The sequence below is a fragment of the Parasteatoda tepidariorum genome, chromosome 9, assembly GCF_982258835.1.
Source record: "Parasteatoda tepidariorum strain Cologne lab strain chromosome 9, Ptep-v5.0, whole genome shotgun sequence".
Lineage (NCBI taxonomy): Eukaryota > Metazoa > Arthropoda > Arachnida > Araneae > Theridiidae > Parasteatoda > Parasteatoda tepidariorum.
In genome coordinates this window covers 47280758-47308647 of record NC_141763.1, presented here as the reverse complement: position 1 = coordinate 47308647, position 27890 = coordinate 47280758, and the positions used below count along the sequence as shown (strand labels likewise).

Genomic DNA, 27890 nt, shown 5'->3' with positions numbered 1-27890 from the left:
TTGTCAAGATTGGCTACTTAGACCATTCAATTAGATTAGGCAGATTTTAAGATCACTGTAAAGAGTTCACTTACGCATAGACTAATTAGAGAGTATATCATTCAATAAGTCCAATTTATTTCATGCCACCTGCAATAAGCCGTACACAACAGCATGATTAGGCTCATTCCAAACAAGCCTAAGCAAATTCAGGTTCATTGAGTAATACTTGTCATAAATTCAAATTTAGCTTAAAGTCATATGGATATTTAAATAGTTACTCAAAGTAATATATAACAAAATAGCAAAAGTTTCAAAATATAAATAAAACATTTTGTCAAAAATTTGTTCTAAAAAATGTATTTTTTTTAAACGTAAGCAATAAAATTATTTAATATTACAAAGGTCTTATTCAATTAGCAAGGAATATAAAAATAGACTTAATATTTAATTTAAAATGTTCTATTGAAACAAGTTTGAATCATAAAATAATTAAAATGAAATATGCCAAAATAACCCTTAGTACAATATTTAGATGACTTATTAATTTTCCGAAGAAATTCTTCTATTGCCATTAAATACTTTTTTTTTTTTGATGTTTCTAATAAAATATTATTTAAAGAACTTATAATTCATAATTAGTTTTTTTTTCAGTTTATATTTCTTTTTTAATATAAATATTTTTTTATATGACTTTATGATCATCCTCTATTTTTTCCCTTAGGAAAGAAACACCTTTTTATTTGCACTTCTGTATGGAACTGCTAATGCTTGTTTAGCACAGATTTCACAAGTTAGTAAGCATTTATAATTTATACTATTTTATCTAATAAATGTTAACCATTTTCCGATTTTCTAGTTTTTCTCTCACTATATATATATATATATATATATATATATATATATATATATATATATATATATATATATATATATATGCCTCATACGAGTCTTTCTATATTAAATCATAAGCTTAAAATATATTTCTCTTATTAATTTTAAGACATCAAAATCGTTCTTGCACAAAGAGCCATAAAAAGTCAAGATGCCATTTGGAACATATCAAAATCTCTAAATTTTCCCATTTGAATGACGTTTGATGAAATTAAGGATATTCTTGCAACCAATTCCCTTTCAAGATCGCTGTTTAAGTAGTGGGAGCTATCAAAAAAACAACCTCTGCTTGAAAGTATTTTGCTTTTTATAAATTGATTTAAAATCTACTTTTTTGGAAACTATTATCAAAATTTCCTAAATTTAAGCTTCAACTTCAGTCTTACGTTATTTTATCCAGAACCAGCGTGCTTGAGTTTAATATTTATATTTTAAATATAAAATTTTTTACTTTCACCATAATTTTGCTCTTAATTTATTAAAACTTTTTTATGTGGATAAAATTTCTTTAGAAAATTTTAGTTTAACTTACAATGATTTTTTTCAGCTAAAAAGAGCATCCATGCTAGCAAGTGCTGAACAAGCTTCAATGGTAATGACTATATGTTTTTCTACTATATGCTTTTTTATTATTTTATCTTACAATATGCTTTTTTGCAACAAAATATGTCAAAATAATTTATAAAATCCTTATTATAGGCCTAATATATCCTTTTTAGTCTTTTTATTAAAATTATAAAAAAAAACTCTTTTTTGGCAAAAATTACTTTTTTTAATTGTTTTTAACAAGAAAGATACTATCCAGAGCTTGCTTAGAATAATAGAATCCCTTATCATAAAATATTTAGTAGCTTTCAAATTTCTTTGGGTACTTAGTAACAGATTTTATATAAATCTTCCTCTTCAGTAAAGGACTATCTTTTTTCATTTTTTAATTAGTTTATTTTATGCAGTACATTTCTATTGTATAAAAAGTTTCATTTTAGTACATAATATGTAAATGTAGATGAAATTATAAACTGCTTACATTTGAGGATATAAAGTTTAGTTTGTATAAATTAGCCCTTGCCCTCTGTTTGTGAAAATTACGCACATAGATGGGCCATTATATAATGAAGGACTTGGGGAACTAAAAAATGCTTGTTAATTTTGTTTGCTTGCTAATTCTGAATTCATGTACCAAATAATAATAATAAACATACAAATTCATACTTGTGTGAGTTGTTTCTATGCAAATTTTTTTCTCATTTATCTAAGAGATTTATAATTTGGACTTTTTCTTTTATCAATTAAATTTTCAATGTTTTAAACAACTGAATTGATTCAAAAATGCTTTTGTCTTTGTTCTAATAATTTTATTTTAATTGAAATTTCTGTTTTTACTGACTAAATGTGCTTATAATATGTGTACACAGTAATACATTTATTTAATGTACATTTATGTGTTAGACACATATCTGTATGTAAAGTAAAAATGCTGTACCATAACCATTATTTACTTTGCATTATATGTAAATAATAGTGTAAAGCATTAATTAATTTATATTAAAATGCATTCACTTACAGCATATATTTTTTACTTTGAATTAAATGTATTATATTGTTTATTCTTTATAAACAGCATTAGAGTAATATATTAATATTATGTTAAATTTCAGATCGGTGCCATTGTAAATTGCAGGCAAAATAGCACCAAATTTGACACTAGTTGGTATGTAAATTTCATTTCTTAAAAATAGTTTACTTTTTTTATTATTTTTTCAATAAGCTTACATTAGGTTATTCATTTTCTGTTAATATGTCATTTATGTTATTAATTTGACAATCTCTTTGAGATATTGCAATGACAAAGTTATTAATTTGCAAAATATGAAGCATAGTGTATTTTTAACTGATATTGTAATTTTTTTTAGTAATTTTACTTGATTATAATCATCATTATCAATGATATTACAAGGAAAAGCAATCCATGAAACAATTAGGTAATAATAATGTTTGTTGAAAAAGACCTATCAAAATCTTTTGGCTCTTTTTTTATTATGACATCTTTAAAAGCATATGGGATATATGTTTTAGTAATCTTTTAATGTTTTGTAAATTGTCTGGTGAATTGTAAATACCTGTAATGTAACAATTTCTAATTTGGCAATTAAAAATTTTGCCCGAAAAAGTTACATTCTTATACATTCTTGAATAAGTAGCATGGATTTTAAAATTTTGTGAAGTTAGAAAGTTTTGACTGATTGCACTAAAGCATTTGATCATTTGCATTTAATAACATTCAGATGAATTATATTCTCTTTTAGGTTAGAAGATTTACATGAAACGATACTTCTAGAAACAATGGGAAATAAGATTACTCCTTTAGTAACAAATCCTGGTAGAATTCTATTAACAACTGGACGTCTTTATTTCCAGCCTTACAACAATGCCGAACCAGTGAGTCATTTTAATTTATTCAATCATCTATAGATGTTGTTGTAAAGCTTCTTGGACCTTGGTTAAAATTGCATTTTTATGATTTTAACACAATAGAAATTATCTCAGCTATGTAGATTGTTGTATAAAAGCTGTATAATTTTTTGTCATATGATTTTTGTTTAAAATCATAATAGTTGATACAGGTTATTTTAAAAAATCAAACATCCAAATCTGGCAACAACAAAAGAAACAACATATTTATTTATAGAAAGCTGTTTATCCATAAAAATTTGTATCTGTGTATTATTTCATAATTTAAAATATTCCCTGCTGCTATTAATTAGTTGTTTTAAAAAAGTGTTTCATTTATATTTATTTATTTTTTATATTTTAAATTTTTTTTTAAATAATGGCACTGATTTTTCAAAAAAGATATAAGTTGTAGCCCAGTGATATTTTATTTTACTGACTGTCATCTACATTTTTTACATTATACAAAATATCTAGGAATAGCTAATTTTTTAATTTTTGTAAATATTTTTTTAAAATTTTACTTACAATGTTCAAGTTTTGTAGCTTTATATAAATTTTATTTTATTTATTCTCAATAAAATGTTTTATCTGTTTTTTTATTTTTAAAAAAAAACATTTGCTTTTGTTTCAGTGGCCTGTTCTGAAAATAAAATTATCCAGTATTAAGCGAGTGATAAAAAGAAGATTCCTTCTCAAACAAGTGGTATAATAAAAATTCTTTAATTGTTAAAAAAATATAAAATGAATCTATATATTTATTTAAGTAATAAAATGTGTTTCTTAAGAGTTGAGAAAGAAAAATTTTACAATCTAAAAATTTCAAATCTTTTGTGCAATAAAAAGTATTGTTTTTATCTAAAAATGAATTTACATATGATAAGAAACTTGATATTTAAATTTTATGATTAATATCTCCTGCACATTTTTGAAAGTGTTTTTTTATTTATTTTTTATCTGCCTTTCATAAGGAATAATTTAAAAAAGTGGAGATAAAATATTATTTTTATAATATCAATCTAGAAAAGTGTTAAATTTTTCTTATTGATATAAGAATAAGGAATATTAAATGATTAATCTTTGACAGCAGAAATTCTCTAAAACTGCAGCAGGTGTTGCATAGTATTGCAGTATCTGCAGATTATTTTTAATCTTAGATTTAAAAAAAAAAAATTAAGAAGGATGTACTTAGACTCCTTTTTCAAACATCTCATAACCTGTTTCAAAATTATAAAACTGAGTTGAGAGAACACTGCAAGGAACAAAAAGTTTTTTTAAAAAAGTTTCTTTTCTTCCTGTTTACTTGATTAAAGACTTTTACTATTTAAGGATTTATTCCACTTCTTTTTTAAGTATAAAATTCAAATCAAGTTTAAATGACTTAAAGTTTTTATGTATAGTTTTTAAATACTGTATATTTGCAACATATATGTTAGATTAAGCTGGATTTTTATAGTAGTAATATTTTTTTAACTCTGTTAGAGTCTAAGACAAATTTGGATTCGTGACGGTAGTGCTGCAGATTTACTACATAAATTCTGATGCCAGGGATTCTTTTATTATCTGTATTATGTAAAACATTAATGTATATGTTGTTGAAAAACCAATGAAAGTTCTTCTCCGTGTTGGCAAGAAAGAAATGAAATATCATACAAGGAAACAGTCTTAAGCAAGTACAAATATAAGCACACTGGATATATATTTATATATAGATATTTATAGATATATATTTCTTGCATGAGCTACAAAAAGTTGAAACAAGCCAAATTATAAGTTATACATAATTTATTGGTTAAAAGTGACCAGCTCTATAAAATAACAAATTGTTCTGTATTCTATATTATATATATATATAAAAAATGCGTATAAATTTAAGAAAGCGATGGCATTACTTTTTTAGAAATACAGTAATGAAAACATCAAGTGAGTGAGTAGGCATAAGCAAGTTCAAATTTAAGTGCGACCCATTTCTATTTAGACATTTCTTGCACAGTCTGCACAAAGCTAAAAAGAACTGAACTAAAAGTTAGGCAGAAATGATAGGTAAAAAGTATATTAAAAAGCATACTTAAGGGCAATTCTCTCTGATGTAATCATGGCAATTTTCTAGAAGTTTCTTCTGGCCTAATGGTCCCCTGTGCCCTCTATTAACACCTAAAAGAAAGGTTAGTTAATATGGTAGATTTGATTAGTGGACACTCCACGATTATAGTTTAGTGTCTCTGTTATATTGTTCATTTCTGTACTGTCATATCAAGAAGGCACAATTTATAGCACGATAATTATGTTTATTGCAAGTAGGAATTAAATACTTCCCTGAAACTGATTAGTTATGATCTCTTTTTTTTGTTGTTTCATTTCAATAACAATTATTAAATAAAGATAGGATTGCGTGAATTTATTTTAGTGTTCGAAATTTTTTTGCTTCTGTGCATTTTTGTAGAAACAAAATATTTTATCAATTTCAAATCTTTGTTGTGGGCCTGTCGTTTGTTGTATGTCTGAATTCTAAAATTTAAAAATGTGTACATAAGAAAAATAAAGTTTTGTGGTTAAGAATTACCTCAGAGAAATTTGAATTGTTAACATTGAATTAAACATAATTTTAATTTAAACCTTTTTTATGACTACATTCATTTCTTAACTTTGTTCTTTGATCCTTATACATTTTATTTTTCACAACTTTGTGATAAAATAAAAAACATGTAGCTTCTGAACACTGAAATTTAAAATTGTGTACTCAAGAATAATCTAAACTGTTTACAATTTAAAATTAATATTAAATTGCATGTATTTAGAATTTTGTGCCGAGGAAACAAATATATATTTAGAAAAAAAATTTCTGAGAAAATTTTTATTGTCGAATTATTCTCAACTTTTGTTTTCGAAAAACTGTATAAAGCTAGACAAAAAGAACATATAAAATGTGAAATGAGTTTGTTGAAGGGTAAAGGTAAAAAGTAATCTTGGGTGTCGGCAAAAGTCAGCGAGCAGGGGACAGAGCTTCCTAGTAAAGATTTAAAATGTTTAGTTATTTAATGGAATGAAGGAATTTCTTTATGTTGATGAAGATATAGCTTCACTGAATTTCATAACAGTGAAGTCATATCTTCATCAACAGCAGAACTTTATAAACTATGTAAAGACCCAGACATAATAAAGTACACACGAAAAAAGAAAAAGGAGGACTGGGACTTGGGTGGTCCAACTGCTTTAAAAATTACTTTAGAAATACATAATAATAAACTGGAAATCCTTGGTTAAGAACAGAATGAGTTATGATAAAATTCTGTGAAAGGCCTGGGCTCACCTTGGTCTGGCCAGTGAGAAAGGAAGGAAGGAAGATATACTTATGCACTTATATTTGTCTTATAAAAAAACTTTGCTTGTAATAAGAAAATTTTTATCTTATCAAATTAAACTATTTTTATTAAATATTAAAAATAATTGTAGAATTGTAATTTTTATAGGGTTTAGAATTATATTGTTCGAAGAATTCTCCAGTACAACATTTATTTCTGTCTTTCAAAACGCAAAGCGAACGAGATATACTTTATCTGAAATTAGTTAATGAACCAGGTAAATTGTTTGGTTTCCTAAGTAGTTATTTTTTTCAGCCTCTTATAGGAAAAAATGTAATACTTTATATATTTAATATTTCAGCTGTGAAGCTGGAAGACAGAGATCAAGAAAATATGACACTATTGTGGCAGAATGGTGCTATATCTAATTATGATTATCTACTTTATCTGAACAGGTGAAACAAATCTGCTTGCATACATTCTTCTTTTAATTATTATTTGTTGCCTTTTTGGTGATGTTGCATTATTAGATCAAGCAAAACATGTTTTTAAAGTTTCAATAAACTTTAAATGTACTGAAAATTACTTGGCACCAAAAATTATACTATTGATTATTGATCGTGGTTAACACTTGATAATCTAGATTAACGTCAATTAATCAATTTGAACTTTAGTAAGTGATTAAGTTCTAATTGCCATTGATTTTTTATAATTAAAATTGGTAGAAGCATGTTTGTAATTGTGTCTATAAAGAAAATAATTGGAATTTTTATTTATTTTTAAAATTATTAATTCAAGAACGTGATCCCACATTCATTTTGCTTGAGCTTACCTGACCTAAAGAACCAAAAATAAATTACTATTAAAGAATGTGATATAAACTTAATTTCTAATTAAATAAAGTTGTGAGCCAACAGATATGATTGAAGTTTTCTTTTAAAGGCATGACAAAAAGTAGCTCCTGCACTTCAATGTGTAAAAATGCCTAATGCTAAACTTATATAAAAAATTCTTTTTCATGTATCTCTCGTGAGAAAAATATATTTGAAATAGTTTACTTTTTTTGTGTGTTTGGTTGGTCTTTTTAAGTATCTGAATTAGAAGTTAAGAAAAAAGTCATACTAGTTCAAGTTTAGTTTTGATTTTTATCAATGTAGCATTTTTGTATATATTTTTATGTGCCAAGGAAGTTGATGTAACAAAAGTTGATTTTACTTGCCAGGTAAAACATTTCCTTACCAGGGAAAAGTCACAGTAAAAATCAACTTTTGAACACATAAAAACATTTGAAAGAAACCTTGACAAAATAATATAATCTAATATACTTAAAACATATGCTTATATGTTTCTAAAATACCATTTGCCATGTTCATCCTCTAAATTTTTCAATTAATCTATTTACATTCTTTATTAGAGAGTTTTGGTTCAATTGAAACAATAGCAGTTTCAGTGCTTTAAACTAAAATCATTTTTATCATGTTTATAAAAAATTTAAAATATTACTTAATCTTAGTAATTTAAAAATGAAAACATGCCATTAACAAATGAAGGAAAGAAAGCTGAAAAGGAAAAAAAAAGAACACCTTTAAAATGACTTATCAGATATTTGTATCAAATTATTTTCTCATTGATAATAAAATTTATTTAGAAAATTCAAATTAAAGAAACTAACAGCAATTTTAAATCAATTTCATTGTTTAGTAGATATTAATTTAATGCAATTTTTTGAAAAAAATCTTGTTTAAAAAATTACATGTTGTAAAATCATCCAAATTTGCTATAAAAAGAGTTGTTTGTAGTAATTCAAAATACACAAGTTGCCACATTTGTTAATAGTATTCTTAAAAATTAAAACTTTTTAACTTTTAGTGATATTACATTTTTACTTCATTTTTATATTAATCAATGAATATGCTATATATATGAATATGTATTAATCAGTGAATTTTCAATTTAAGCTACCTAATGAATTTCAACGTTGAAGTTTTCCAATTATACTAAAATTTGTTTATTGAAACACTTGTAAATTTTGAATCTGAGTTAATACTTTATGAATGCAATGTTGAAAATTAATTCAATTTTTTAAGTCTCATTAATTTATTTTAAAAACTTTCTTAGTTTAGCTGACAGAAGTTTTAATGATTTGACACAATATCCTGTATTTCCTTGGGTATTATCAGACTATACATCTGAGTCAATAGGTGAGATGTTAGAATAGTTTCTAAAAGACTTTTTCACTTAAGAGAATTACACCATTTTTAAATGGTAACCATTTACTATTAATTTTTCAGATTTAAATGATCGGTCAGTGTTTCGAGATTTGACTAAACCTGTTGGAGCATTGAATGTTGATCGTTTGAAGCGTTTAAAGGTAAATAAATCATAGGACTTGATAGTTAATATTTTGAGTTATTTATAGTATATCCAGCTGTATAAGTCAACAACAAGCCTCCAAAATTTTATGAAAATAGGGGGTAATAACGTCGGACATTCATTGATTGTGAAATATTAATGCATTATAAACAATGTGATAAATATGAATCTGTATCAATTTTCTCTATACTATTTCTAATATGTTATATACTGATAATTTTGACTTTTCTCTTATCACATTTTCTTTACGTATAAGGGATTGTTTTGAAATGACACTTTAAATTACATTCAGAGAAGAAAATTAAAGATAATTTAAGTAAGTTACAATAATTTATTCAAGAGTATTTCAAAATATATAACATAATGAAAGCTTTTAAAACATAAAGTGATGTCACATGCAATATGATAAACATAATTATCAGGTCGCCTCACAGCATGTTTTGATTGATTTTTTTTTTAAAGATGTGCCTCATAGCATATTTATTTGATGGAAAATGCATCATATACACAGAGAACTATGTGAAATATTTTTTACTTGAGAAAATTTAGTGGACTTAATATTATTTTTTTAATGTTTTTTTAATTTTAGAATTTTTTATATTTAATTTAGTTTTAAGCGTTTGAATTATACAACCAACATACCAGAATTTTGCTATTTTGTAATCAAAAGTAGGTGGCGGTGATGCTCTTTTCTTCTGTAATAATGTCTTTGATGAATAGATCTTTTTGCCTTTTAAACTTAGTCAAGGTGCTTATGTGGCCCCTTGGTTTAGAAAACTTGAAGATCCTTGTTTTTTTCCAAAAAGTCTGGCAATTGGAGAACATACCATCTTACAAATGACGACCAAACTTTTATTTAATTTCCTTTAATCATCTGAAACTAAAGCATCTTTATATTTACTTTTTATAGGAACGTTACAATGAAATGGCGGAACCAAAATTTTTATACGGATCTCATTATTCTACTCCAGGTTTTGTGCTGTATTATCTCGTTAGGAATAGTATGTATGCTTGTGATTGATACCATTTTCTTCATATACATATATTTCTTCATGAACATTTTCTTCATATGGCTGTATCTATATTGGTATAATTTATTTCAGTGCCCCAATTTATGTTGTGCTTACAGAATGGTCGATTTGATCACCCTGATCGTATGTTTAATAGGTGAGTAATTGCTTTGAATTTGCAACCTTCTTATTTGCATTTTTTCCTGAGAAATAATTTGTACTTTCTTTAATAGTATTCCTGATACATGGCGAAATATTACTACAAATACTTCAGATTTTAAAGAGCTTGTACCTCAGTTTTACGACTTAGAAGAAAAAGGACAGTTTCTTCTGAATGGAAAAGTAATGTATATTTTTTTTACTTTAAGTATTTTATAACTTATCAGTGAAATTAAGTTAAATATGGAGATAAAAAAATATTTGAGTATTGTGGCCCGAGCTAGATCTCAGGGAGTTTAAAATGAGGAAAAGCTTAGTGCCAAATATTTTATTAATATACATATAGCACACGGACAAACAAATATAAGTTTAATTAACTAAGAAAAGGAGAAATAAAGAAGGAGGTCCATTCGGTTCGAAGTCTGAGCATCCACTGTCTTGTATGTGGTGGCGCTGTTGTAGCTTAGCGATGTGGTTGCTACAGTATACATATTAGAATAACTAATGCTTATTCTAATTCGCATACTCAAATATTTTTTCAACTGGTATTTTAAGCGCTTAAACTTATTTTAATTTATGTTTGTTGTTGAAAACATTAAGAATATTTCTTTATCTGATTAAGAGAAGCCTTTTCTTTTCTAAAACCATTTAATAAAGTTAGTTATTTTAGAACTTAGTTTTAACAGCAGTTAATTTTCAAAAATTATTTGTCAATTTTTTTAAAAATTTTCAAATTTTGATAAATTTTCAATATTTTGGTTACTTATTTTTATATACTTTACATGCATAAGTTTGTTTTAAAAAAATGTGGAGAATCTATAAAATTTCGTTAGGTGGTGTCTACCACTTACTTAAGCTTATGGTGTGTCTACCACTTACGTCAGCACTGGGGTTGATGCAAGCTGGGTCCGAAATTTGTATCAACCAGCCATTGCTGTGATTAGAACTCTGGTGACTTCACTGAGAGGCGAGCTCTCTTTCCATTGATCCACAACGGCTCAAGTGTGAGAGATAGATGTAATTTCCACACAAAAAAGAAGAAAAAAAAGCTTTGATTGTTTATTATAATTGTTCTTTAGTTTAACTGAATTGTTCTAACATTTAGGATAGACTAGAAAAATAAAATATTAAAAACAATGTAAATTTTAAAAAAAAAATTCTAAATATATTGATTTTTTTTACAAAAAAAAGATACATATTGTTTTTTGAAAAAATATTTGATAATTTTTATTATTGATAAGCTCAATAATAGCTATTTTTTTAATTTATGATTTATTTTAAATTATAGAGTTTAGACTTCGGAACTCGAATGAATGGGGTTAAAGTTGGAGATGTTGAACTACCCGCTTGGGCTAAAGGTAATGTTTACAGCTTGTTCTCATATTTAAATTTAATTTTTATTTCTTAAGTGACTGAAGTAACAGTTAAAGTTAATATTTATTTGCATCATTATTATACTTTTTAACTTGTTTTTTTTTTCATTTTAAATCATTTTAAAAAATAAAATCAATTTTTCATAAAATTTTATAGAAAATTGTTATCTTCTTCTTAGTGTGATTATTTGATTTGTAAACATCACTATTAAATTTTAAAAAATTGCAATTATTTCCTCCTTCCTCAAAGTGGGATTATTTGATTTTATAAATACAGTTAACTGGAAAAAAATTGCTAATTAATTTGTTGTATTTTGACTTTAACTGTGATTTTTTTATATTTAAATTCCAAAAGGAAATATTTTTCTATAATCCTTATTATTATTTTTATGTGTGAACTATTGCATTTTTTATTATTCATAGTATTTTTGCATGAGGTTGATTTTTAGTAAACTAATTTTACTCAAAAATGTTTTAATCATAAAAATTGCGTTATTTTATGTATATCTAAAAACCGCTCTAGATCTAAAACTTGGATGCCACCTGTATTAATTTCAACACACTATTTCCAATAAATCCTTTTACTTTTCAATCCTTTTCTTAAGAAAATATGAAAGTTGAATACACTTTTATTATAAAATGTTCTACATTTTGATGAGATATTATGAATTGGCCACTATCAACTTAATTATTAAATTGAAATTTTATACTTGAACCTTTTTTGTTATTTTGAAGTCAAAGCAAGAGTGAAGTAATTAACCATTGCCTTTGGAGTAAATGCTTTTTTAAAATCATTCTTTATTTTTGCTAACTCTTTCAATTTAATTTATCAAATAATAAACTATATTAAACTTTACTATTTCCTCTAGTATTTCTGCATTTTCTTATTTCACACCTATTTATTCGCTCAAAGTGATAAATTTATGCGCGGAGCACCTATTTATATACTTAGTATTATTTTCCTTCAAAATTACCTAAATATTCCACTTAACCTAAATATTACGCTTAACCCACCTGACTTATTAACCTAGTATTGTGTAAGTTGCCACACTAATTTTAAACTTAAATTTAAAATAGTAAATTGAAATGAATGTTAACACGGAATTAAAGTAAACTTGGAGCAAACATCAGGTTTTCTTCATTATTTATTTTGTTTTTCCACCTTTGTGCATAGCTGGTTAAATTAAATTGGAGACAGTGGCCCCTCTTTATTTCAGACCATTTTCTGTAAAGCTTTTTTCTGAGTGAAATATGCACCATTTCACATTTTAAATTGTTTTAAGTGTTTTTAAAGATAATAAATTCAAAAATATTGTTTTTTTGTTTATACCCTTTCTGTTTTGAGACAATTATTATTTTTAAAAAAATCATTTCTTACTGCGTAACTCATTTTTAGATCCTGTTGAATGTGTGAAGATCTTACGAGATGCTCTTGAATCAGATTATGTGTCAAACAGCTTAAATCATTGGATAGATTTAATCTTTGGTTATAAACAAAGAGGAGAAGAAGCAAGTAAAGCTGACAATGGTAATTTTGCTTGGGTTACAAAATATTACAGATTTTTTCCTTGCTTTAAAAATGTTATTTTTAAATCTGATTGAGCATCACTGCAAAAACTTTATATGTAAGTGTAAGCTTTAATATTAAAATAAAAAAATTTAGCAATAAAAAAATTTTGTTTTTGTGCATATATTTTTATTTATGGTTTTATTGTGTACTAGCTGAATACTTGTTTTTCATACGGGGTGAAAAAAAGTAAATAATGAATAAATCAGTATTAAACAACACTATGAAATCATGTGCGAAACTGAGAAATGTATCAACACAATTGGTAAAGCTAAAATAATTCCATTTAAGTTTATTTATTATATTTTCACTTTCCCAATGACTGTACGTTATTAGATTAAGCAAAACCTGCACATTTGGCATGATGCTGTTGCTCAAGGTTAACTCATGATAGTAAAAATTTACCAGAATTAAACTATTTTTTCTGGTATTTATCTCTTACAAAGGACTGCTAAAAAAACCTCTTCCAATTGTTTTTGTATTAACATTGCAGATGTAATAGGTACCTTAATACAAATTTTACACAAATTGCCTTGATAGCAGTAGTGCCTATTACCAAAATTAATTAAGCATCATTGTCAATACAACTAAACTAAATATGTTTAAAATCAAACACAATTTTGACAACTTCATTTTTTCTATGCGATATTAAAGTAAATATAATAATTGTCTTAATGTAATTTTAAAATATAAAAATGGGGATATGCTCCTTTCTCATAATATGCTGGCTCTTAAAAATTGGTTGTGGCTTCTAGAAATTTTGAACATTTGTAGTATAGTTAGTTTCTTTTTTCTAGCATTTGTTTATAATTTTCAGTTTTGGAAATTTTGTCAAACTATCTTACTCTAACTTATTCTTATTTTTCAGTTTTTTATTATTTAACTTATGAAGGAGCTGTTGATTTGGATAGGTATGACTTCTTTTATTATTTATGTTTAATTTCATGAAAGATAAAATAATTTTATAAAATTCAGACACACTAAAAAAATTTCCATTTATAGAAATTACATTTTTTCCTTTTATTTATGCTACTTCCAAAGTTGTTTTAATATTCTATTACATTATAAAATATTTAGATACTTATGTGTTTCTTTAGTGTTTTTGACTATTTTCTAATACAATCAAATATTTGAATACAATAACAAAACTGTCCAATGGGTTATAATTATTTTTTAGTGCACTTTACTTTTATATATAATTTTAGACCATGAAAATCATAAGTTAATAAAAGGAATTTTTTTTAAAGCTTAATTAAGAACTCTAGTTTAGTTTTGAATGCTCGTTTTAACAGTAATTCTTAAATGTTTAAAGAAGCAACTGATTAAGAAAATTGCAGTGTCTTTAAAGTTAACTAAGCTGTAGCTAGTGCTATTTCTTTTTTTTTCTTTAAAATAATTTTTTTATTGTATTAATTTTATTTGCAGCATTAAAGACATCAATGAAAGATATTCACTGGAAGTGCAAATCATGGAATTTGGACAAATTCCTAGACAACTTTTTATTAAACCACATCCTCAAAGGAGAATTCTGTCTGCCTTAGATGATAACATGCCTGAATCTCTTGAAAAATTATTGAACTCAAATAAAGAAAGAAGTAATTATTTATTTTACCTTAATACAACAAAGTACGATGTTCACCAGAAATAAAATTAACCACCTGTAGAGAAATTATGAAAAGCGTAATTTAATATTGTGTAATTACAGCTCTGAATTTGATAACCTTTTAGACTAAGTACACAAGGTTTTGCAGGCACCTCGCATCTATTATGAGCCACGTGCTGAGGATTTTGACATGCAAATCCTCTAAATTGTAGAGAATCTAACAGTCAAAAATTGGAGTGCGTTGTTGTTTTCAAGTGGCCAATTTGACTAGACCAATTCCATAAGTCCATAAACTTCCAAGGAGTCTAAAAACAAAGGAGGTTTTGAAAAAAATATCGTCCAACTTAAAATTAATGCAGGTTAAAATGTGGTGCGGTTGTGTCGTAGTAATCTCACAATCTCTGCAAATACTAAAAGCTTTTTGTCCCTGTACATATGAGCGATACCTCAAGTGACCATTGACAAAGCGTGATATGGAAGTCCCTCAAAAAGCAGGGTACCCAAGAGAATTTTCTACAGTACCAATTGTGTGTAAGAGGGTCCCCTGAGATAGCCATATGTGATTTTTTTTTCAATTAACAGTGAACATTGCAAAATATGTCTGCAATAAAACATAAAATATTTAAGGCTATGTTTGGGAAGTATCATTACAAGAGAAGAAGTATTGAAAGACTACAGATATGAGTAAATAATTTGTAACAAATTAATAATAAATTAATAAATATTATTGTAATATTTTTAAGTCAAGATATGCTGTATTATTTTAAAAATAAAACAATGACTTTTTCTACAATTTAAAAAATATAGTAATTTTCTACATTTTTTATTCTTTTTGTGATATCAACGTTTGTCTGTATTCATTATTCTATAAAACAATGTACAATTGTCAACTGTGCTTTGTTTAGCTCTAGTTCATGTTCCAAAATTGCTGATAGGAAAGTTTTAAATATTTAGTAAATTTTTAAGAATTTTATATGATGCATTAGTCATGATAGATTTCAAATTCTAAAAATTTAAATTTTGAGTAAAAAAAACATTTAGGAAGATTAATAGGTTAATTTTTGCTATATTCGGTAATGGTTTTGTTTTTGAAATGTAAAGAATTTGTTGGCTGCATGGATAATCTAGTTGTTTTTTTGTTACTGATTTTCAAACATATTTAGAGAAAGATATGCTAAAATTTTAATTGGTAATAGAAAAGAAGTGGAACTTATAAAGTTTTTGGATTTTTTAAAGATGTTTTTAAATAATTGCTCTAATTGTATCAGAGATGAAAAATTAAAAGGGAGAAAAACACATTAATTTAAGTTTTTTTTTTAAATGGTAAATTAGATTTCAAAATTAATATTATTTTAGTTGCATGCTTAATTTATTTTTGATTTTTAGGTACCTCAAATACAAGTACAAGATCTGAACATTCTTTCTTGAGATGGAACAAAAACATTTCTAAACTTACTCTGAATTTGGAGTGCAAATTTCACAGAGAGTTAGTTGTATTTTTATTTTATGCAGTTGCTTTATTGTCAACTTACTTCTTACTCCTTATATATGAAATACTACTTTTACAAAAAAATCAATTTATTTTGTCAATAAATTTCTTTCATAAATTCTTGCATATTATTTTACAGGGTTATCACTGATATATGCATCACAAAAGACAAGAAGTTTATATTTTCTGTTTCAAAAGGTAGGAATAAAATACTTATTTATTGAGTATTTTTTTTATCGATAATATTATTTTTATATTATATCAATATTATTTTTCTATAAAAGTCGATTGATATTATTTTGATATAAAAGTGCCTAATGAATTTTCAGAAATCTTCAAATTGTGATACTTATAACAATATTCAACAATTGTATTTAAAAAGAACAAATCAACTCTAAATTACACTACATTCTTTTACTTTGTATATTAGGTGTACTATCTAATTGTTTACTTTTTGTAAATGTGATGCTTTTTGCTAATTTTTTTCTCATTTTTGTTAAGTATCAATTGATTACTATTTACATGGCTCTGTATGTAAGAAATCTAATGTAGAAACAATGAAAATTGATGAAACATAAAACTTGAATCTCAATAAAAAATCCAATTTTATTAAGATACATTATTTTATTTTGTATTTAATGAAATGTATATTTTATATATTTTGTTGTTTGTTATTTGCGATTAGACTATTTCTTTATTTATAATTTTTATAAAAGTTTTATTTGAGTATCTGGTCTATATGTGAGAAATTCTGGTAGAAAAATAATGCGAAATTCGCTGAGACTGACAAAACATAACACAAACTTTATAACAATGCATAATAATTATATTAAAAAAGAATAATTTAACTACAAATTTAGATTGGTTATAATTCTTTTCATTAAAAGCTGGGTTTGTTAATGTTTGTGTCTTGTTATTATCATCAAAATCTTATAGCTTATGCAGAATTTAAAAAAAAAATATTTATTAATAGAAAAAGCAAAAATATTACTTATTAATCTGTCTAAAATAAACTCAGTGACACTGTGCTCATCCCAGTTTTCTTGACCTTGGGCTCTGGGATGCTGGAGTAGATGTTCCAGTTGGGTGGTTAACTGAACGTGGAACCCCCAATGTGAAGGGGTGGAAGGCTGAGTCACCCTTGCCCAGTCCAAGGATAGAATCCCAGACCTGTGGTACAAAAGCGCGAAGCGCCTCCTGTCTTATTAATCTAACTGGCTGTATTATAAGTGCAAAGAAGAAAAGTCTCTTAGACTTGCACTAAGTTCTTTTTGTTAATGAAATTTTTCACCAAAAACTGGTTTAGTAATGAAAATATGTCTTTATTTATTTATTTTTCATTTGACAGATGGACTTTTGAAAATGTATTCACTGGAAGAAAAAAAACAATTGAGAAGCATTAAAGTTTACAATATGGTAAGTTTCTTCACTATCTTATGTTAGATGTAGAATTTTTTCAGAAAAATTTTCTTTATTTTATTAATATTTTTTTTAATATTCTATGTATTGAAAAAGGAATTGTTTAGCTCCATCAATTAAAAAAAATCAGATAAAAGTTTTTCTGCGCAATTGTATAAAAATTTATTTTTTATAATTTTAGGCTTTATCATCTTGTTCTTTAATGGCAGATGACAGAACTGTTATTGTAGGTTCCTGGGACAATTACATGTAAGTTTTTACATCGCTTGCAATGTATTATTATTCTTAATTTTTATTGACTCTAAAAAAATGTAATTAAAAGTAGAGAAGAATATATATATCGTAATATGGTATATCTAACATATATCTGTAATATTGTACATCTAATATATATATATTTATATATATAACCACAAATACCTAACGGTCATTTTTAAGTAGAGTTAAAACAAAAATAACGCTAATTGAAACAAAATGTAGATTGGAGTATTTGTAGGAGCATATTAGTACTGTTATTGTTATAATACAGTGATATTCATTGAAAAAAATTTGCCCTAATTTTGTTTTTCTATTATTTTGGGCACATCTGAGGGCATAAAGTATTTTGATGAGAAATGTGGCATACCCCTAAAATTTTCTGCGTACCCCCCACAGTACAGTTGCCCACTTTAGACACTACCATAAAGTTTATTTAAATAGCTTTTTAAGCTATTGTTAGTTCATGCCAAACAAAAACTTAAATCTCACAAGTAATTAGGTGTAAAATCTTTACAATTATTTGAAAATTGTTTATTTGATTTTGATTACAGTACTTTTTTTATATATATATATATATATATATATATATATATATATATATATATATATATATATATATATATATATATATATAATGTTATATTATAGTGATTTGTAGATTGTTGTGATTTTTTATCACAACACGCTTTCTATTTTTAAATTATTATTACCAATTTCATTTTCACTAAATGATAATAAATTATTAATTCTTTAGATACATTATATCAAAAATAATTTTATACATTTTTTAGATACTTGTATAATGTAGAATATGGAAAACTCTTAGCAACAACAATGGCTCATGATGATTCTGGTAGGTATGTCTTGTTAATCAAACATCATTTGTGATAAAATATTATTTGTAGCATTGTTTAACAAAAGTACTTCCTTAAGTACTGCAGTTTACTTTGAAAATATAATGATTCTGGTATTTGCTTAATTATATATTATAATTGAAGATTTTAGTTGCAGAATTTGTTAAATAATAGTTAAATAATAGTAAGAACTGAAATCTTTAGGCTTAGGAGCATGATATAGTAGTTAGCTGTAAGTAGGAAACATATTTATTCTGGTGATTTAGTGAACGATTTAGATAAGTCGAAGATCATTTCAGTTTAGTGAACATGTTAAATAACATTTTGAAATCATTCAAATATCTATGTTTAAAAACATATTATAGTATGCTGTGTGTAGGAAACATTATATTTATTCTAGTTTGGGTTTAAAGAAGCTGCTTTTCAATTGAAAGTGATGTTCTTTGCTTTCTAATGGGATTTGGTGGAAGACTTAGATAAGTGGATGATCATTTGATTTTGGTGGAAAAATATGTTGAATGTCATTTTGGAAGCATTCAAATATCTGAGTTAAGAAAATATTATGGTTTACTGTAAATAGAAAAAATTTATTCATCGTGACCACAGTTTTAAGAAGGCATTTTTCTATTGTTTCTATTCATTTTAAAGTTTTTTTTTTTAATTTTTTATTTTTTAAATATGTAGCCTAATAATGTCTGAAACTAAATTTTTTAAGTTTGAAATTTATTTATTTATTTGAACTTGTTTAGAGAAAATTTAATTTCTGTTCTGTTAACATTAAATTATTATTTGTCCACATTTAACTAAAAAGTTGAAATAAAAAGGATAAAATTAACTTTCATTATTATAATAATATTCAGAAAAGCTTATTTTACTTCATGCTCTCTAAAATCTTTAGAATCCCCACAATTGTACAATAAAAGAATTTTAAAAAAAAAAAAGAATAAAATAAAGCTTATTGACTTAATGGTTGAATGTTAGTTTACTCATTTGATTTTAAAATTTCATTATAATGTCACTCTAAAAAACTTATGGTTTATCCATATTATTTAATAGACTGAATTGTAATCTTCATCATTTGTAGATCTGACTTAAAAATAATTAAGTTGATTGTTTATTAACGTACGTGACTGAAAAAACTCGTCATTGCTTAAAACTTTTTTAAAAATTTGTTTATTTTTATAAAAGTTGAGCTTGTTTCAATTGAAAATGTATAGGTTAACTACATTTTCGAAATTAGAACTTTTAGAGTTTTCTAGCTTGAATTAAAAAAAAGATTGATTTTAATTTTTCCATGTAATACAATTTACTGCAAAAATTAGTTTTTGTAGTGTTTGAGACACTGCCAAAATAAATTATTTAAATAAGAAAATTAATTTTCTAGACATGTTAAAAAAAAATTTTTAGTATTTTGACATCTAAAAATTTTTATTAATATATTCCTCATTCAGCAATACTTTGATTTCAAAATATTGTTTAGAACATCAAATAATTGTTATCTAAGTTACAGTAGTAAGAAAATTACAGATTTCATAAAATAACATTAAAATACAATCAATGTTAGGCTTATGTGTTCCTACTTCCTGCGATTAGATAATTACCAAAATGCATTAATTATAAATTTTATTCAGTTACAGATCTTAGTTTTATGAATGGTATCCTTGTCACTGCTTCTTTAGATTCAACTGCAAAGGTAAGAATCTCATCACAATTATATCAACGTTGATAAGTAACACATTAAATATAACAGTTTGTATAACAGAGAAATTCTCATTCTAAACAATTTCTCATGAAAATTTTACTACATAAAATCAAACGAAAATTACAAAATTTTTAATTTTAATTTTCTGTTAAATTAGGCACTGTGATAACTGACCAACAATGGGATTCTTAATTTTAGCTTTAAAGACTAGTCCACAAAAAAAATTGTAAATACTAAAAATGTTAGTATATTTCTGGAAATTCCTTACAAAATAGTGAAAATACATTGCTCTATTTTCTAAATTAGTTATAAATAAATATGTTTTGATGGTTTGTATTATAAAATATGCATTTATCAGTTTAAGTTTGTAAAAAAATGGAAGTGAAATGTGCAAAGTTAATAATAATTTTGAATCAAAAAAGAAAAAAAAAATATTCAAGCTAATGAAAATACTTTAGTAACTTAAATTTTGATGGAATACTTTTTATTTTGTATAAAGATATATTTAAAGTAATTTTTTATTTTTATTTTACTAAATCCTTTTAAGATGGTAAAGAAAGAAACTGATTTTCGTTCATAAGAAAGTAACTCGGAATTTTGAAAAATAGCTTAATGTTAACAGATATTTATCGATACAATATTGATACTGTTACCATTGTTAAAGATCTTACCTGAAGATTCGACCATTTTAGAGTTCAATCTGTTTAGTTGTGTCAAAAGCTGTTTTTCTTTTTAGGTCTGGTTATATGAATCAAGTGAGGGAATGAAGCCATCATTTGATCTAAAGGTCAGTGCCACATTAATTATTTAGTAATTCAAAATTTATATATATATATATATATATATATACAGTCAAACCCCGCTATAGTGAACCTTCAAGGGACCGAAATTTCGGTTCACTATAACCGGGAGTTCACTATATCCGTTACGCAGGCAATTTCACTAATGGTTCCCAAACTCCTCCCTTTTATTACATTATATTCATATAACATATACACATTATTCAAATAAATGACTGAAAAATATTATGTAGTAGCAGAAAATGTGTTATTTTTCATCACTCTTCGTCTTGCGTACAAAAAAAAGATTTGTAATCTTTAGCTGATGAGCAATTCTCAACATCAGATATGGAAGCACTTCCCGACTCTCAGATAATTTTTCCTGAATTTCTGTTATTCCGCTTTTTGAACCTGTCTAACCTGCCATTCGAGCACATTAAAGTAGTTTCTATAGATGGTTTTAAAAATCGGTATATGTATTTATTTTGAAGTAGAAATTTCAAAATTATTTGCAAAGAAAATGGGGGGGGGGAAATAAGTCGAAGACAGAAAAAAGTTCATTATATCCAACTTCCTCACTTTTTTGGTTCACTATATCCACTAAAAATAACATTATACGTGTATAGCAAGGTACGGGACCGAGCATTTCGTTCACTATATCCGGGAGTTCACTATAAGCCGTGTCCACTATAGCGGGGTTTGACTGTATATATATATATATATATATATATATATATATATATATATATAATATAAAATATATAAGTAAATAAAAAGAGTAGGTCTTAAAAACTTTTATGTAATTAACATTTTTTTTTTCATTCTTTAAATGTCAATGTTAGTGATATACAGTCGAACTCGTTTATAACGAGCACAAAGGGACCATAACATGTACTCGTTAAATCCGAGTGCTCGTAATAAACGGGTCCTTAAGGCAGGTGTGCAACCAGAAGAGGGAGGTCAAATGATTAAGTTTACTTAAAATTTAATTAATACTTACTTACTTTAATTACATTAATTAATTTAATTAAATACTTTACTTAATTTAATGATAACTAACCAAACGAACTCAGAATATCCAAAGTGTTCAGCAAATTTTTCTGCTTGCACTTTTAGAATAGGTCCACTCACAGGTAAATCAGCACTACGTTGCACCTTCATCTATTTCAATAACGCTTCGTCCAAATCCTCTTTCAAACACTTCCTCAGTCGCTTACAGTCTGTTTTATTTTGGTCGTATGCATCCATTAACTTGGCTTTGTTTCTTAGCAGTGTGGAAACAGTAGATGAAGACAATCCATACCTTTTGCAGATTTCGATATTTTTAACACCGTCATCCAACTCCGGTAAAATTTTTACTTTTTCGTTAACCGATAAAGTTTTAGATTAGAGCAATAAGTGCAATTAAGTTTCAGTTCGCGGTTTTTTTTTTTTCGATTTCTCGCGCATTTTTTACCATTTTGAAAAAAATATAAGACAGAAAGACTAGAAAGATGAGAAAAAAGGTTGCAAAACAGAAAAATATTGCTCGCTAAAACCGGGTCTTGCTCGTTAAAAGCGACTTTTGTTCCATAGACTTAACATTGATCCAACCAAATATTCTCGTTTCCCTCGGTAAATCCGAGTTCTCGTTAAATCCGAGCTCGTTATAAACGAGTTCGACTGTATTTGGATAGTCAAAGCAATTTCGATTATAGTAAAAAAATTATCAATATTAATTTTAGCTTATATAACTTAATTAGCTACTTAGATCAGTCTTGATAGTTAATAGCCACAGCTTTTGTGTTTCAATGAATATGTTATGTTGTTAAAATGTTTCATCTTCTTTAAAATATTTCCATTGCCTTAGTAAACTCTGTTTAATTAAATTCATAAGGGAATAAAAAAAATTGAATCACTCAAAAATATGCATTGTTAAAAAATAATTATTATAAATGCTGTGAAACTGTCATGAAATGTTTAACAATAAACATTGTCATCTTAAATAAAATGACACATTTTGTAGTGAAAAGAAAAGTACAATTGTATGATTTGGTATAAAAAGGATAGTACAATAGTACATCTTCTAGTAAACAAAAAAAATGCTATTTATTATGTAAAAAAAGGAAATTATATGTTAGTTTATGCCCTAAAATATTATTTATAATAAAAAATTTTTTTATTTTGACTTTTTACTAGGCAGAATTAGATCACGAAGCTAGTGTTTGTTGTTTAAGTTTGAATGACAAAAATCATCTTCTTGTAACAGGCACTGATTCTGGTGAAGTGTACATTTGGGATATGGATACATATTATTTATTAGGTCGTCATTTGTGTAAGTACTGCATAATTCAAAAACTTAGTATCAGAACATGTTAAGTAATTGTGAAAAAATTAGTTTTAGAATGTATAAATGCATATGTAAACATATTATATGTTATTAAATTAACATATTAAATTTCTATGACAAAATCTTAACAGAAAAAAATTAGTGTTTCGTGTTTATCCTGTCCAATATCCTGTTCTTAAGCCCAGAAATAGAATTTTTTTAACACTTTATGAATTTCATGACTTTATGAAGTCATGAATTTCAGTATTGAACAAAATTTGTCATGAAATGTCATGATTTTAACTATTTTTTTTAAAAAAAATCATGGATTTAGGTATGACTTTTTAGAACATGTTTAGTATGGAACTCAAAAACTCTATATCTCGAATTTTTTTAACAACTTTGAGATATCGAGAACATACTGTATATAAAATTGGCCAATTATTTTTTCCTCTGAAACATCTAAAAAAATTAATACGGGTATAATTTTTTAAGTTAGGCAAAAAAATTTTATATTAAAGATAGTTTACATAGTATTTTGGAGAAGAAAGACTAATATTTATTCTTGTTTTTTTTTCTAGTTCACAAAGATGTAATTCATGCTGTACCATTTAGTCCAGGTAAGTAAAATGGTTTAAATTGTAATTTAACACGTTGTTGACTGGTGACAAGTTAACTTGCCTTTTCATAACTATTTTGTAATTATTTGCTGTAATTTCTGTCAATAGTTCCAGATACATCAATATCATAATATTTAGATTTTATAAATATAGATATCTAGATATAAACATAATATATCAATATAATATCAACCTTGTAATAGTTCTAGATATAGTTCAATTTATAGAAAATTTTACTCAAATATGTAATTTTTGATTTCCCAGATGGTCAGAAAATAGTTACTTGTGGAAGTGATGGTGTGTTGAATGTTATAGATGTGAATACTGCTACACTGCTCTATAGTACAGAATGTGCAGAAGGCATTAGGTAATTAAAATATATCTTTTTTTTTGGAAAAAAAGGAATAACTTTAAACTTAACAAGTAAATAACACATCTTACTTCTTTCTCTATGTAGTTTTAACCGAATTTGTATGTTGCATAATAAGACATTATTTTAGTCAAATTATAGTTGAAAAAATATAGAAATACTTTTATCCTTCTCGTTTCAGGTGTATTTTATGGGATGGTTGTACGGCATTTGTTGGAACATTATCTGGAAAAATTCTTTTATGGGACCTTATGAATCCAGAGTTATTAGAAACCATAACAGCACACACAGGTATGATTTTAGTTGTTTTTGTATGAAAAATAAGTGAGCTAATGGTAGCATGTTAAATGATAATACAAATCTTCTCAAAATGTGCTATGTGGGGCATTTAGTGAACTGCATTACATTTCCCTGTGTTTCTCCAAAAGGTAGAGCATGTGTACTATGAAAAAAAAAGTTTAAAAAATATTATTTACTCCAAAAAAGGGAGGGGGGAATTATTATTATATATATATATATATATATATATATATATATATATATATATATATATATATATATATATATATATATATATATATAGGTTCAAAATGAAGATAAAACAAAGGAAAATTACAGACATATGGAAAAAAAAAGGGGGGGGAGAAAGGAAATAAAAAATATCAAACAACTGGAGAAAAAAAAAGGATAAAATTTTTTTTAAAAATCCGGAAAATAAAAGATATAATTTTTTCATCAGCCCACACGATTATATCCGCAAAAAAGAGTGCTTTCTGATATTGTATCAATACAGTGTGAGGAGCACTCAAAAAAAATTTTTCAGAAATTACAACAAATAAAATAGAAAACAAAAAGTCAAAATAACACGTAAAAACAGAAAATAAAATAAAAATAAAAAACAGAATAAAACATAGATGAAATATAAGTTTCATTTATAAAGCATGTAGCGAATTCAAATGTACTTACATGAACGGGAAACTTTTCAAGAATGATTTTTATTTTTATATATATATATATTGTATATATATATACTATGGAGAGAAAAAAAGTTGAAAAAATATTTTTTGCACAAAAAATAGGGGTTAAACATTATTGCATATATATATACAGGAGGACCTCAATTAAACGAATTCATTTGGGCCAACAAATCCATTCGTTAAATCGAATATCAATTTTTGTAAAGAGTAAGGTATAAAAATATCAATGCAAAATACCCTTAGATACTACGTTATTAGTTTACTACGAGCTTAAAAACTATAAGTTATACGTTAAGTTATATTCTTTAATGCTAGTTGCTTTTAAAACTGAATACATTGTACGTACATATAATTGCACCCTTGGATTAGGGTGTGAAAAAAATATTCAAAGTTTTAGTTTTATGCGCGAATTTTTTTCCAGTGATTGTTGTTTGTTAAATCAAAGCTAAAAATTTGTTAAATGAGACCATTTTAACATAATTTTTGTTGAGACAGAAAAAATATTCAATGAATCGTTAAATTAAAGTACATAAAATCGAGGTTCGACTATATATATATATAATATTAAATTCATGTCAAAAGGCAACACCAAACAACATTTCAGTACATCAGCCACATAGAACTTTGCAACACAAGTGCAGATCTAAACACATTTCTTCCTTTTATTAAATTATTGTGTAAAATCAAGTAAAAAATTTTTTAATTTAATAAGACCAAAATGATAAATAAATTGTGAATTGTTTGCAAAAGGAATTTAGAGCAAAAATAATAAGAAATGAACTTTAATCAGTGGAATCTTATGTCCTGCAAGCTTAAATTATTGACAGATCTTTCATTGTCAATGGTATTTAGTTATTCAGTACATATCTGTGAGAAAAATCTAATGCTTCATGTTGAATTTCCTACTTCTAAGATGCTCCTGAATTTTAAAACAATTGATATTGTTTTGCAATTGGTGGTCCACTAAAATATTATTAAATGTCTAACGTGAAAAAAATTATAAATTTACTTACATATGTACTGCAATGCTACTAAATGGGCAGTTCTCAAAAGTCTGGAGATGATGGAAAATTCTGTGACAGGAATCAACACAGGAATTAACAAGTCATATTTTTTTTCGGCACAAGATTTTGTGTAAATTTGTAACTTTACTAGTGACAGGAATTAAAAAGCCATTAAATTTTTTAGTTTATTTGTAATTCTATGTAGTGACAGGAACAAATAAGTCATTATTAAAATATTTTTCTTGCATAACATAATGATCTGAGAATTCAACATAAACTTATGCAGAACCTGATCTAAGACTAGAACTGTCAAACATAAAGCTAAATTTTGAATTTCCACAAATATTCCGTCAAGAGTTTGAGTTTTTCAAATTTAACATAAAGCGAATTGGTTTTACGAGTCAGTCTCTTATTCATTTCAGTTATTATATTAATTATATAGATTTTTGTACTAAGATATTTTTTGTTTCTTCTTATAAATTACATTGTAACAATAATATATGTATATATAAAGTTTTTTGCTTTACCTATTAAAGATAATTACAATAGGGTTTTGACACTTATTTTTTCGGATTTTAGAAAGTGGTTAGCGAGGCAAAAGGTTTTAAAACCACTATGTTAATGCATATTTTAAGTACGAACTCAAATGTTTGTGGTTTTAAGACTAATTATGGTTGAATGTATGAAAAGTATATTAATTACTTCTGTCATGCTTTTATAATAAAATGGTTTTCAATTAGGAAAAAAAAATTATATATTTCATTAACAACTTCCTTACATGAATTATTAATTTAATTTTTAAAATAGAAAAGGCATGATTTTTACTTTTTATGTTGCGGTTAACTTTTAACCAACATTATCTTCATGTTGCTTTAAAGTCTAAACAAACATTATTCATTCAAAGAGAGGAATGCAAATTACCACCTCAAACAGAAAATTACTAGAGGAACTGGTTCAATTTTTCTCCTATCTACCAAGTCTTATTTTAAAAATATTTAAGTGAATAACTTAATTGTGAAATTTTTTTCTTCTGATCCTTGTACAATTATTGTTGCCCTGTGTACAATTAGTGAAAATTTTAAATTATTGGTTGTCATATAGATAATTTATTTCTTATTAAGTTTCTAAACTTGTAAATTATAAACTTATAGATTAAAATTATGAAATTAAAATAATCTTTCAGTATTGTTTAGTTATTTTTTTACATAAATCTAGGTCCTGTGACTTGCATAGCTGCATCAACAGATGGTAAAATTTTAGTAACAGGCGGAGGTGATTATAGAGTACTTGCTTGGCGTATAGAAGATGGCTGAAAATTCTATGAATGTATATAATCTAATTTTTATAAACTGTAAATAAATAAAAAGTGATAATTTATGATATAAAGAGTTTGTTTTTA

General features: G+C 25.7%; 1 protein-coding gene across 2 annotated transcripts in view; it reads left to right on the top strand.

Moving 5' to 3' along the window:
* LOC107441153 (protein FAN) overlaps nt 1-27877 on the top strand; it is a 40467-nt gene extending 12590 nt beyond the window's left edge. Inside the window, exons 6-33 of one of the 2 annotated variants that reach the window (XR_011638109.1) lie at nt 704-772; nt 1421-1465; nt 2532-2584; nt 3180-3312; nt 3959-4030; nt 6795-6903; nt 6988-7081; nt 8745-8827; nt 8918-8997; nt 9910-10000; nt 10103-10166; nt 10243-10351; nt 11457-11526; nt 12938-13069; nt 13977-14019; nt 14534-14703; nt 16098-16197; nt 16340-16398; nt 17549-17616; nt 17801-17868; nt 18669-18730; nt 20363-20424; nt 21170-21220; nt 23395-23526; nt 24102-24140; nt 24405-24507; nt 24692-24801; nt 27707-27877. Coding sequence is in view for 1 of the 2 variants with exons in the window: in XM_043039703.2 (XP_042895637.1) it covers nt 704-772; nt 1421-1465; nt 2532-2584; nt 3180-3312; nt 3959-4030; nt 6795-6903; nt 6988-7081; nt 8745-8827; nt 8918-8997; nt 9910-10000; nt 10103-10166; nt 10243-10351; nt 11457-11526; nt 12938-13069; nt 13977-14019; nt 14534-14703; nt 16098-16197; nt 16340-16398; nt 17549-17616; nt 17801-17868; nt 18669-18730; nt 20363-20424; nt 21170-21220; nt 23391-23526; nt 24102-24140; nt 24405-24507; nt 24692-24801; nt 27707-27804 (2373 nt within the window). In the remaining variant the exon portion in view is untranslated. Of the gene's footprint in view, nt 1-703; nt 773-1420; nt 1466-2531; nt 2585-3179; nt 3313-3958; nt 4031-6794; nt 6904-6987; nt 7082-8744; nt 8828-8917; nt 8998-9909; nt 10001-10102; nt 10167-10242; nt 10352-11456; nt 11527-12937; nt 13070-13976; nt 14020-14533; nt 14704-16097; nt 16198-16339; nt 16399-17548; nt 17617-17800; nt 17869-18668; nt 18731-20362; nt 20425-21169; nt 21221-23390; nt 23527-24101; nt 24141-24404; nt 24508-24691; nt 24802-27706 lie in introns of both variants that reach the window. The other variant, XM_043039703.2, reaches the window with a different exon arrangement.
* The last annotated feature ends 13 nt before the right edge of the window (nt 27878-27890 follow it).